This window comes from Rhipicephalus sanguineus, chromosome 4 (genome assembly GCF_013339695.2).
Source record: "Rhipicephalus sanguineus isolate Rsan-2018 chromosome 4, BIME_Rsan_1.4, whole genome shotgun sequence".
Lineage (NCBI taxonomy): Eukaryota > Metazoa > Arthropoda > Arachnida > Ixodida > Ixodidae > Rhipicephalus > Rhipicephalus sanguineus.
In genome coordinates this window covers 202,559,703-202,573,173 of record NC_051179.1, presented here as the reverse complement: position 1 = coordinate 202,573,173, position 13,471 = coordinate 202,559,703, and the positions used below count along the sequence as shown (strand labels likewise).

The window sequence follows — 13,471 nt, the reverse complement described above, 5'->3', positions numbered from 1 at the left end:
GCGAGGAACCACATAAGAAGAGCGCTCGTCTTATGTGGTTCCTCGCTTCGTCCTTTGTGTTTTTTCCGCGCTCCCAGTTCGCCAGTATCCTGTTCCAAGCCGAGCAAAATCAAAAAGTCATAACTTAACATCCGCTTGTGCAATAGTGTGGCATCACTTCTCGTTTCGCTCGTTTCTTCGTCGTTATTTGCCATACCTTGAAGAACTTCAAGGATCCCCTCAAGGTATCTACCAAACGGTTTCACCGCTTCGACCCTTGCACTCCATCTGGTCTCCGACTCGGACTTGACAACAACAGGCACCATATTTTTTTGTTTCTCCCAACGCTGCGTTAAGCGAGAAAAAAAACACGTAAAGTGCTTCGATGGTCCCAAAACAGGTCATCATCATGATGTCTTCTTTGGCAGCATGTACTCCGACCAAGTTGAGCGAATGATTATCGCAGTCGCAGTTTACGAAGATTGCCAGTTGGTTTTTTTTTCGCTATTCTTTGACTGACACCACTCTTTTGTCTAGCCATCACGGCAGCGTTGTCATAGTACTGTGACCGACAGTCCTGTAGGTCCATTTTGTCCTGTTCTAGCTTGCTTAGGATCACGTCAACGAAGCTCTCAGCATCTTTGTTTCTTACCTGGATAAAACCGAGGAAGGACTCCTCAACATTAACTGATTTCTTATCGAAGTAAACTTCCACGTATCGCACAACCTCTGACATTTGCTCACAGTGTGCCTGGCCGGGAGTCGTGTCGAACATAATGCCGTAATACTTGGCTTTACGGATTCTTTGCAGCAAGGACTCGCGAACTGTGGAAGCCATCATGTGGATGAATTCGTCTTGTACAAGAGGTGATAGGTACGATGTGGATCCGGGATGACTTTCAACGTATGTGAGGTGTTGCTTTACGGCGGGGTCGAAAACAGCAATTAACTTCAAAAGACCAATGAAATTTCCGACATTGCTCTCGTGGCCTGTTTGAAGACTCTCTCGGTGCCCTCGCAATGCCAAGTTCTGTGTAACAAGGAATTTTATGCAATGGAGGACTCTCTTCAGAATTTCACGGCACTTGTGCTTTTCTTTCTCCATCTGTGACTGAAGGTCGGCATCAATTACTTCTGCGGCACTCATTAAATTTCTTTCCATTTCTTTCCACTGTCTGAAACACATTCGGTGATTCTTTGCATTTTCATGAAGAGTAATCCTCTCGGGTGTCTTCCACTTAGTAAATCCCCCTTCTAGCTCTAAAGATGATAGCTGATCTGAGCGGGAAAAAAAGGAGGCAACAAATGCAAAATGCTGCCTTTTTGGCGGGAGAGTAGGCTAGCCACGATCGGGTCACTTCTTCACCACGACCATCGCCTAACTTCTTCTTAAACCAACCCTTGGTCATTGACCGGTTGTTTGTTGGCAAGAAAGGTCCTTCCCGATTTTGGAAATACTTGACACCGAGTTCAACTACTTCCGTTCTCAGAGCGTCAGACACAACTGCTTATCCAGTACCCGCGTCAAATTTTAAGAGGCCTAGGTCATGGTTCTGAACGAGCTCTGAAATAATAGGTTGAGGCTGTTTCGTGCAATCCAGTTCGCTTGCCTTCATAGCATCAGGTTGAACTGCCGAAGTCCAATGTCACTGTGCCGAAGTCCAATGCCGAAGTGCAATGTGCCGAAGTCCAATGTGCCGAACATGCCGAAGTCCAGTGTGGCAGGAATAGCTTGAAGTGGGGAGAGATAGAAGAGCAGCTGAGGCAGGAGGAACTGATGGTATATGGGCTTGTAGAGACGCATCTTAGGGACATGGAGCAACCACCTTGCAATCCGGACTACGCATGGGAATATTGAAATAGAACAGAAGGCAGCAGAAAGGGGGGGTGGAATTGGAGCATTTATTCATAAGGGTGCAGGTTGGCAATGGGTCAATCAGGAGTGCAGGGAACATTTGTGGCTAAAGGGAAAGATGGCAGGGCAGATGACGCTCCTTGGTTTCGTATACTTGTGGACAGGAGCAAAAGCCAGAGAGGAAAACCAAGAAATGGTGGAGTGCATAGCAAATGATATTGACGAACTAGGAAAAGAGTGCGAGGTAATTATACTGGGAGATATGAACGCGCACATAGAGGATATGGATGGGTATACTGACTCAACAGGCAAAACGCTGATGGATATGTGTAAAAGGCATGATTTATAATTTGCAAGAGTACTGAGAAGTGTGAAGGGCAGATCACATGGGAGGTAGGAGGGCTACAGTCAACGATAGATTACGCACTGATGTCACACAATGTATGATAGGCTAAGGGTTATGAACATAGATGAATATGGCTCAGAAGCCTAGGTAGTGATCACAAGCGTATCAAGCTGAGTTTTGGAAGAGAAATGAAATAGGAAGGGGGCAAGATGAGCAACCCCACAGGGGAACTTTTATTCGGAAAGGCAAATAGAAATAGCAACTAAACAACTTGAGAAACGTAATCACCGAGGATACTAAACAGCGTGGACGTACACAAAACTAACTAGACTGTTGAGCTAGAGCTTACTAAAGTACGAGCGAAGTTGACCGGGAAAAAGAGACAAACCCAAGAGCTGGTGGACGAGGAAGTTAAGAGGGCCATAGTAAAACGCCAGGAAGCCTCCAAGGAACACAGATACGCTAAGCAGAGGGGTGAACCGGAAGACGATGTCCAAAGAAAATGGGATAACTTCTTAAGCTGTAGAAGGGAAGCGTCCCATCTCATCAATGAAAAGATTAGAAGAAAGGGGGACTAGTGGTTAGCAGAAGTAAACAAGAAGGATATAAAGGCAGCTGCAAAGTTCTGGAGCCACCTCAACTCCCTGAGTAACAAGACAAGCCTAGAGCAGAGGGTATAACTACAGCTCAAGATATCAGGCTAGAAGGGGATGAGGCAATGGAATATATAAGAACAATGATGACAGAAACATTTAAAAAAAAAACAAGGGAGCGCCACATGCACCCTAACAGACAATTATAAAGCAAGTAGCGCAGTGGCTCCACTTGGACAACGAGAGTGGGAAAGGGCAGAGAAGAGAGTTCCTAGTAGCACATCAACAGGCACTGATGGCATCCCAATTATGCTCATAAAGAAATTGGGTCCGAAGTCAAAGCAAACATTTAGAGAGGCAGCGAGCAAAACAATAGTGGATGGTGAAGTCCCCGATGGGTGGAACTATGCAGGATGAGCATGATCTATAAAGGAAAGGGGGACAAAGCAGGCATAAACAACTACCGCCCTCTAACAGTGACATCAGTGGTGTACAGGCTGGTGATGCAATTATGAAGGAAAGACTGCAGGCATGGGTAGATGATGAGGGGGTGCTGGGGGAACTGCAAAACGGGTTCCGGAAACAAAGGAGGTTGGAGGACAATCAGTTCTCATTGACGCAGTGCACTGAAATTGCAGAAAAGAATACAGACCCTTGTGGCTGGCATTTCTGGATATCAAGGGAGCCTACGATAGTGTGATTCAGAGCACTTGTGGAAGGATATTTATAATGGGAACACGGTAGTTATAAAATGGGAAAAGCAGGTATCCAAGCCTATAGAGATACAACGAGGGCTTAGACAGGGGTGTCCCCTGTCACCCTTGTTATTTATGCTGTACCTAAGAGGATTAGAAGCCAAATTAGAAGGGAGTGGACTTGGCTTCAGCCTCTCTTTTGTCAAGCAAGGAAAACGCATTGAACAGTCATTACCAGCATTGATGTATGCAGATTATATAGTATTAATGGCCGCCATAAGGAGATTTGCAGGGATTGATAGCCATCTGCGGTAATGAGGGAGATAGGTTAAATTTGAAGTTCAGTAAGGAAAAATCGGCAGTCATGATTTTGAATGATAACCAAGGCAGTGAGCATAGGATAAGGAGGTCACGCTGGAAATAGTGGATAATGCAAATATCTAGGCGTATGGATAAGCAACGGGGCTGAGTATTTAAGGGAGCACGAAAGATACGTGGCGACTAAAGGTAACAGGAATGTAGCTGTAATGAAAAATAGGCCACTGTGTAATTACAATAGGTATGACGTTGTGAGAGGGATCTGGAAAGGGGTCATGGTTTCCGGTCTGACGTTCGGCAATGCAGTCTTGTGTATGAGATCAGAGGTTCAAGCAAGATTAGAAGTTAAGCAACGTGGCATAGGTAGGCTGGCTTTGGGAGCACACGGGAATACACCAAATCAGGGGGTTACAAGGTGACATGGGAGGATATAATTTGAGGGCAGGGAGGCTAGCAGCAAGATAAAATTTGAGGAGCGATTGAGAGAAATGGGGGAGGAGCGTTGGGCTGGGAAAGTTTTCAGCTACTTGTACATGAGGAATGTCGATACAAAACGGAGGAAGCGGACCAGAAAATTGACAAGTAAATACTTAGAAAACGAAGGAGACCGAACCAAAGGGAACTATCGGTTAAGATTTTAAGAAGAAGGTGAAAGAAAGCTGAGAGGGACATGTGGAAAATGATGATGATTATAAACTCAGCACTGGAGACCTACCGAACTTTCAAGCAGGAAATTGCGAAGGAAAAGATCTACGATAATTCTCGGGGTAGTTCTCTGCTGTTTGAGGCCAGGACGGGAGTATGCGGACCAAGACGTACCGAGCCAAATACGAAGGAATAGACACGTTATGTAGTGCGTGTGGAGAGGAGGAGGAAACGGGCTGAACACTTGATAGCGAAGAATTGTTCATAGCATTGGGGTTAGGGACAGTGAAGGTAAAATAGACATTAAGCGGGTAGAAATAACCAGGAGGAGGATATCTGATTGGTGGCTACAATCAAGGCGCGAGTGAACATTCCTTCACCTACATAGTGCTAGTATTTAACTGTATTACGGTTAGGTGGCGTGAGCCGCCGCCCGATCTAAAGGGTACAGCCTTATGCCATCCATCCATCCATACATCCATCCATCCATACATCCATCCATCCATCCATCCATCCATCCATCAAGCGCTAATCTATCGTCTTTCGGCGACATTTGCAGCAAAGCACGCAGATACGCGGCCAATTTTTTTAATTTCTGCATTTATTCCTTGATATTGGCTACATCACACTGAATCTGTTCGAGGGTGCTGTTTCCTGATGCCCGCAGCAGTCTAGTCACGTGAGACGTCCGCCAAAGAGGGGAGGCCACTAAATCCCTATACTCGACCAACGCTAATGTCGGCGCTATAAACTCTCGCTCACTCCCTCTTGGCTACGCATCTCTCGAAGGGATTCGTGCTGGGGCCGGGTAGGAAAAGAGGCAACGAGTTTTCCTTATTTACAAACAAATTATTTAATAGTACTCATAACTTGCCTACGCAGATACTCTCAACACACAACACCCGCTACACAAAATCATAATACATGAATAAAACATTTGTGATACGCGACACAGGATACATACTCAAAGTAACTGCTAGAATGCAATGGCGCGAACAATCAAGGTTATAGAGTTACTAAAGAAAACATAGCGCAGAAACAGGACTCAGTAAAGGTAACACACGAGGACACACACAATGAAGTTATTATTTAATAAAACCGCGCAATGTCTAAATTCACCGCCTCCCTTCCCGCAAAGTTCGTTAAAATAGAGGAGAGGAAGCTCGTCTTACGAAAGGTCCGTTGATGGAGGCCTCGGGGCTGGGCCGGCTGGCTGTGCGAGTCGGGGCTCGGGGTTAGTTGCTTAGGTCGCTGTCCAATTTGTCCGGGGCTCTTCTAATCTCTTTTCTTCTCATCGTCTCCTGTCTCGATCTCCTTTTTTCGCATTCCGACTCGTTCCGTTTTCGATCGTGTTCGCGCGGCCGCTTTTCTTAGGCCCCAACTCCGCCTCTGCGTGACGCCCAACCAATTGTCACTATTTACACAACATTCTTCATTGTCAGTCTGCTTGTATCGGCCCGACGACCGCCCCTCCCTGGCATTTAACCAATGCCGTGCACTGTTGATGCGACATATTTTCCTGTCGGCCAGTGCGTGTCAATCTCGACGACTGCCCCCGCAGCCTACACCAGTGGAAAACACCCTCTCCAGCAACGTAGAACAAGCAAAAACGTAGAAGGTCCAAATTGAGAGAGTGGAACGGGCGAGCTGTCCGCTGATGCGTGAATTATTGGTGAATTAGTGTTTTTCGAGCGCCCGCGTTGAAAAGCCTCTGGCCCCGCCCGTCGCTCCAGTTTCCGTTGTTCCACGACACGATGTCCAGGTCGGGTTTCGACATCCCCACCTCAGTGTCTTCCGCGCAATTCTCCGCAGTTGCCGCTTGTTCTTCTTGGAACGCCGCAGGCGGTCATCCACGGAGGACGCGATAATGAGCCCGGCAGCCGCGGAGGTTAAGGGAATCGCGTGAAGGGGGCCGCCGAAAGGCGCTCTGCTGACACCCCCATGCCATAAAACTGTTAACTGAGGGGGCGCCCGGCACTTCGACGCTGTAGTGGCCGCTCGCGAGAGAAGCCGTCACGCGATCCGGGTGTTTGCGCGGTGGGCCCGCGAGGACCGTCAACAGAATTCTTCCCCAAACTGTGCTCCGAAATGAGCCGAAAAGTAGCCCCGGGGGGGGGGGGGGCTTCTTTTCGCCGAAGCTTGGGTTGAGGAAATGCATGTAAACATCTTCAGAGGTCTGGGGTCCAGTCTGCGTTTTCGGGAACGTCAGAACGTGTCATTTTTCAGATTTCGCGGGCTTTCTATATCAACAGGAAATAATGCGACGTTGTTCAAAGTAGCGGAGTTAGATGTCATTTCAACATGCCCACATATGCCTCATTGACATTTTTATAATTGTGGAGTTACACATATAATTATGACTCCTTAAATAATTATCATTAACGAAAAAATTAGTAGTGGCTGCTCAGTGTACTAGGAACAATGTGTACTAGGTTTGCTTCACGTAACGCCGTTCCTTTTTGGAAGTCGTCCTGCGTGATAGCTGGGACACCCTTTATAATTTTTCCGAGAATAAAGCGCCTCTATGCACTCATCAGCTGGTGCTAGCGTAGTGGCAATACTCCGTGCGGAAAACAATAACGTACGTAAAAATACTCACAGTTGGGCAGGAGTTCTGTTGCGAAGACGTCCCTCGTCATGGTGACAAGCTCTGGACGAGTGAGCAGCGGTTTGGACTCGGGATTTGCAGAAATGGAGTATTGTGTAGCGATTGGTTCTGGCCTGACGCTAGGATATCATGTTCAATCCGGAGACGCAATACTCAATGCCTGTGGAGCTAAGAATTACCTCAATGCACTTAGCTAAACATTTAACATACGAATGTCTCCTCGACCGCTCTCGTTCGGTCGACTGACCCTCGTTCCTAGCTTCTCTAGATCGACCCCCAAGTTGGCAAGAACACCAAACACATTAATTTGATTACACAAAGACCACGCCTCCAGGAGCACGTGCCAATAGAAGTAGGAGGGCCTATATACTAACTAACACACACAGGGCTCCTGATTGGCCGCGTCAACAACAACCGAAAGTTCGTACACAAACAATTACTTGATGCACACTCTCGCTCACAAACTCCCAGGTATTCCTCAAAAAACAAGCAGGCCTCCCGCCCCAGACTCGGTCCTCAAGCGGTGTCGTCACGAATCTGATTGCTCTCAGCGAATTACAAAGTGCCACCACACACCACGCGTGCAAATGGCCGCGGCTTTCGCGATTGCCGCGATGGATGTGTTTGTAGACTTTGAACCTCGCAGTGAATATCTCACCGTAAAAGCAGGATGGCGTTTCAGTGAGTGTGCAACGACCCCCGTGCTCTTGCGGCGGTGGCAGCTCTTCCTGCTTACGAAGCCTGGCTCCAAACGACGGAAAGCGAAGCCTCGCTTTCATCGACGGCATGCGAGGCGTCCAGTTGCCAAACGCTGTTTATGTACACACGTATTTCATTGTGCGTTTTATTAATGGCAATTTCCTTTTGAAGAACTCGAGCAGAGGTGCCACGAAGTGAAGAGAGTCGCGGCGGACCAGTGAGAGCAGGGCCATGCAGGGCCACTCAATCCGCTCGTGGAATGCGGCATGCATCTGAAGAGCAGATGCATGCCGATGAAAACATGCTCCGCGACCGCGTCGTGTGTGGCATCAATAACGCAGACGTCCAAACAAGATTGCTGGAAAAAGCGGACCTGACTTTCGAAGACGCAGTGCAGACCGCCCTAGCAATGGAAGCAGCAAAGAAGGATGCAGGGGAGATAGCGCAAGCTCACGCTAGCACCTTCTTTTCCACCCTCCGCGTCTCGGCAGCGCCGGTGGGCGTGTCCTGTTATCGCTGCGGGGATGCACACCTGGCGTCCCCTTGCCGGCACGTGAAGACCATCTGCAGTTACTGCCACAAACGCGGCCACCTGGCGAAAGTTTGCAATACGAAACGAAAAGACGAGCAATCACAGAGTGACGGGTCTCCCAGGCCACGTTCGTTCGTGGGCCGAAGTTCACTGTCGGCGAGCGACCGTCATCGCGTAAATACTGTCCAGGGTGAAGCCTCCGCTACAGCTTCGCCCGCCGAAGTTTTCGACATGTGGTTAGTTGACTACACCAAGGCGCCTCCACCTTTTACCGTCAGTGTTGAAGTTTGCGGCAAGCCGCTCCGCATGGAAGTGGACACGGGGGCGAGCATCTCAGTCATTGCCAAGTCGCGTTTGCTACAGCTTCTACCTTCAATTCCGGTGCAGCCGTCTCAAGTATTTCTGCGAAGCTATTCCGGGGATTTAAAGAAGGTACAAGGCAAAGCTGATGTCCATGTAAACTTTCATGGCAAGGAGGCTCACCTACCGATTTTTCTGGCCGGAAACGAATCACCCACTCTGCTCGGACGCAACTGGATGCAAGAATTGGGCATCGGCGGCTCCGACGTTGAAGTGAACATTCATGCACTTGCTGATGTTAAACACGTAGTGCAAGATTACACTGAAGTGTTCGAAGAAGGTTTGGGTACGTTCAAGGGTGCGACAGCTCCACTACATGTACCTTCAGATGCTCCACCACGGTTCTTCAAGCCACGCCCACTGCCGTACGCTTTGACAGACGGAGTCACGCAAGAAATTCAGCGATTGATAAGAGATTCAATCATTGTTCCGGTGAAGACAGCTAGGTGGGCTGCCCCAATTGTTCCCGTGACAAAAAGGGATGGGCGCATCAGAATCTGTGGGGACATTGGTGTCACCATTAACCCAGTCGCGACGGTGGAACGCTACCCTATTCCAAGAATTGAGGACTTGTAGACTGTGCTGGCTGGAGGTGAGAAATTTACGAAGTTGAACTTGCGTGACGCATACCAGCAAGTCGTCCTGGATGAGGCCTCTAGAGAGTACGTCACGATTTCGACGCACATGGGTTGTTTCAATACGCCCGCGTACCTTTTGGGGTCTCATCTGCTCCAGCTCTTTTTCAACGCGAGATGGAGAACTTGCCCAGGGGTCTGCCACGTGTAGTGGTCTATTTTGACGACATTCTCATAACTGGTGCAAATGATGCCGAGCACTGTCGCAACCTCCGTGCGGTACAAGGCAAACTTCAAGAATCTGGCCTCAAGTTGAAACTCGAGAAGTGCCACTTCTTCATACCCCAAGTTGAGTATCTCGGGCACATTATCAGTAAGGAAGGCCTCTCTCCGAACATGGACAAGGTGTCTGCCATTCTGCACGCTCCTGTGCCACAAGATGTGAAGGAACTTCAAAGCTTCTTGGGACTCGTCGACTTCTATCGGCGTTTCTTGCCCAACCTTTCTGCAATTCTCCGTCCGTTGCACTTGCTTCTTGGTGATGGAAAGAAGTGGCAGTGGGGAAAGGACCAGAAAGATGATTTCACTGCCTGCAAGCATCTGGTGACTTCAGCTCCCGTTCTTGTACATTTCCGCCCAGACAGGTCTGTATGTCTCAGCTGTGATGCATCACCTTACGGTATAGGCGCAGTCTTGGCGCACAAGGATGCTGATGGCCGAGAACGTCCAATTGCTTTTGCTTCTAGAAGTTTATCAAAAGCAGAGCAAAACTATAGTCAACTTGACAAGGAAGCACTGGCCTTGGTGTTTGGCGTGGATCGGTTCCACCAGTACTTGTGGGGCACACCGTTTGAAGCACACACTGACCACAAGCCACTTCTTAGACTTCTGGATGCCAACAAGCCTGTTCCTGTGCAGGCTTCGCCAAGAGTAGTCAGAAGGGCCCTGAAGCCCTCCGCGTACAATTACAAACTTGTCTACAAACCTGGCAAAGAGCTCGGGCATGCCGATGCGCTTAGTAGACTGCCGCTGCCCAACGATTGCACTGCATTTCCTCGCCCTGCTGAGATCTTCATGCTGCAGGAGGCATATCCACAACTCCTCTCACCAGCTGTTGTAGCACGAGCCACAAGGGACGATCCGGTATTGAGCCATGTTGTCCTATCTGCGTTGAAATGAGAAAGCCTCCCAGCGGGACCAGAGTGGAAACCCTTCAGTGCCAGAAGTGCAGAACTCAGTCTCCATGAAGGCTGTCTACTATGGGGATCAAGAGTCGTGATTCCGAAAAAATTGCTGGCCCAGGTACTTGGTGTGCTCCATGCCAGCCACCCGGGTATTGAGAAGAGCAAGATGATCGCCAGGAGCCATGTCTGGTGGCCAGGCATTGACAATGACATCGCAAACAGTGTGAAGAGCTGCGCTACGTGCCAGGCTCAACATAGAGCTGCCCAGCCAGTGCAGCAGACACCCTGGCCTTTTCCACAGTGACCCTGGTCTAGGCTTCACATTGATTTCCAGGGACCATTTCTAGGGCATACCTTCTTGGCTATAGTGGACGCCTTCTCGAAATGCATAGAAGTCTTCCCTGTGTCTTCCACATCAGCAGACGCTACCATTTCCGCCTTGAGAATGGCATTCGCCCAGCACGGCCTCCCTGACATCATAGTTTCGGACAATGGCCCTGCTTTTACCAGTGCACAGTACCTGGACTTCTTGACTCGAAATGGAATACGTCGCATGCTGGTACCGCCGTATCACCCTGCGTCCAACGGTGCCGCAGAGCAAGCAGTACAGACTGTCAAAAACAAACTCAAGAAATCTGGGTCGGGCAACTTCCAAGCACAGCTGTCCCGGTTCTTATTCCACTACAGGACTACACCTCACGAAGTAACGGGTCGGCCACCGTGCGAACTCCTCACAGGGAGAGCCTTCAAGACAACGTTGGATGTCTTGCGGCCAAACCTGCAGACGTCGGTACTTGTAAGGCAACTTAAGCAGAAGTTTTATGCCGACAGAGGATCCCGGCCAGCTCCGTCATTGCAACCAGGAGACAGCGTGTATGCGCGAAACTTTCGACAGGGAGCACCATGGGTGGGGGCCAGTGTTGTCGACGTCAGCCCACCGTCGGCCTGCGTCATTCTCGACGATAGGTCTATATGGCACCGACACGGTGACCACTTGCGTCTTGCCCAGACAGGGCCACGGGGTACATCTGAAACGGATGCACTTCACCATGCTAGTGCTGTGGCCATATCACAATGGAAACAGCCTCCTCTCCTTGAATCAACTGTTCCGGACATGCCGGAGCAAGAGGCTGTCGAGCCGTCTACAAGTTCGCCTGAGAGGGGCTGTGCCATAAACACTGACATTACTGCGAGCAACAGTGGTGTTCATGTGGGGAGTGACTCTTCCGTGGCTGCACCTTGCACACCAGTGTTGCTGCGCAGCAACAGGTCGAGGAAACCAGTGCTTAGGTACTCCCCGTAGTTATTCTTCTTAAGAGGGGAGGAGTGTCACAATGTAATGGCTAACATCCAGTGCCCGCGCGCGGCTCTGTTGCTGTGTGTGTTGTGGCGTCACGCCTGAGGGTGAAAGATGGGGACGCGGGAAAATAAAGAGTCAGTATGTTTTGAGCTCTCGTAGCGCTATGTCTTATTTTTGCTATCTAGTCTCCGGCTATCTCCCGGCCATCTGCGCATGTATCAGCATCTATGGTCAAAAAGCGAGTAAACCCATTAAAAAACTGTTAACAGGGAAGCTGTTAAAGCTAGCCGTAATTTGTGTGGCCTATCAGAAAACTATCATCATCATGATAGCCTCCAGAGGATTGCGTGCTGTCATGTAAACATCGGGCATTCTATTCGAATGTCAATGCCTTGCAGCGGCATTATTACGAATGAGTTGCGTTTTTAATCAGTTTTTTTCCTCGAGAACACTAAGCGACAACAAACGTGCCCATGATTGTGGTTGCGCGAAGCGTCACATGATGTCGACACCATCGCCTGGTAACCTGGTATTGCTATACCCCTTCGTTTATACCGGGATGCTGCACACGCTAAAAACCTCTCTTATAATTTTGCCGCAGCGGAATTCAATATTATCAATATAAATGTAGTTTAAATGCTGTTATCATCACCACTTTGTTGTTTGCGGAAACGTAAAAGTTTACGTAAGTACGTAAAGGTTTACGTTTTGGCCGCTAAAAAACTACTAAAACTCGAGTTCCGGTAAAACGGTAAACGTAATCCGGTAACGGCAACGTAAGGAAGCATACGTTACAGGCTAAAACTCCCGAATTGCGGATGTCATCTATCGTGAAAAAGCGAGTGATGCCATTAAAAAACTCTTAACAGGGAAGCTGTTAAAGCTAGCCGTAATTTGTGTTTGGCTTGTCGGAAAACTATCATGTTCATGATAACCTCTAGAGGATTGCGTGTTGTCGTTGCTGACAAAGAAGGTTGTTTTGTGTAAATGCCGGATGACATCTATGGTGAAAAAGCGAATAAAGCAAATAAAAACTGTTAACAGGGAAGCTGTTAATGCTAGACGCAATTTGCGTGGCCTATCAGAAAACTATCATCTTTATGATAACCTCTAGAGGATTGCGTGTTGCCGTTGTTGAAAAAGAAGGTTGTTTTCTGTTAATGCCGGATGGCATCTATGGTGAAAAAGCCAGTGAAGCCAATAAAAAAACTCTTAACATGGAAGCTGTTTGGGCTAGCCGTAATTTGTGTTTGGCTTATCAGAAAACTCTCGTCATCATGATAGCCTCTAGAGGATTGCGTGTCGTCATTGCTGACAAAGAAGGTTGTTTTATGTTAATGCTGGATGGCATCTATGGTGAAAAAGCCAGTGAAGCCATTAAGAAAACTGTTAACAGGGAAGCTGTTTAAGCTAGCCGTAATTTGCGCTTGACTTACCAGAAAACTCTCATCATCATGATAGCGTCTAGAGGATTGCGTCTTGTCATCGCTGACAAAGAAGGTTGTTTTATGTTAACGCCGGATGGCATCTATGGTGAAAAAGCGAGTGAAGCTATTGAAACCAGTTAACAGGGAAGCTTTTTAAGCTAGCCGTAATTTATGTTTGGCTTATCAGAAAACTATCATCATCATGATAGCCTCTGAGGATTGCGTGTTGTCATTGCTGAAAGAGAAGATTGTTTTGTGTTAATGCCGGATGGCATCTATGGTGAAAAAATCGAGTAAAGCCATTAAAAAACTGTTAACAGGAAAGCTGTTTAAGCTAGCCGTAATTTGTGTTTGG

At 48.3% G+C, this 13,471-nt stretch overlaps 1 protein-coding gene across 1 annotated transcript; it reads left to right on the top strand.

The window, feature by feature from the left end:
• The first annotated feature begins 10,834 nt into the window (after positions 1-10,834).
• LOC119391991 (uncharacterized protein K02A2.6-like) lies at positions 10,835-11,692 on the top strand. Its single transcript, XM_037659628.1, has one exon. The coding sequence runs from the start codon at positions 10,835-10,837 to the stop codon at positions 11,690-11,692; it is 858 nt and encodes a 285-aa protein (XP_037515556.1).
• The last annotated feature ends 1,779 nt before the right edge of the window (positions 11,693-13,471 follow it).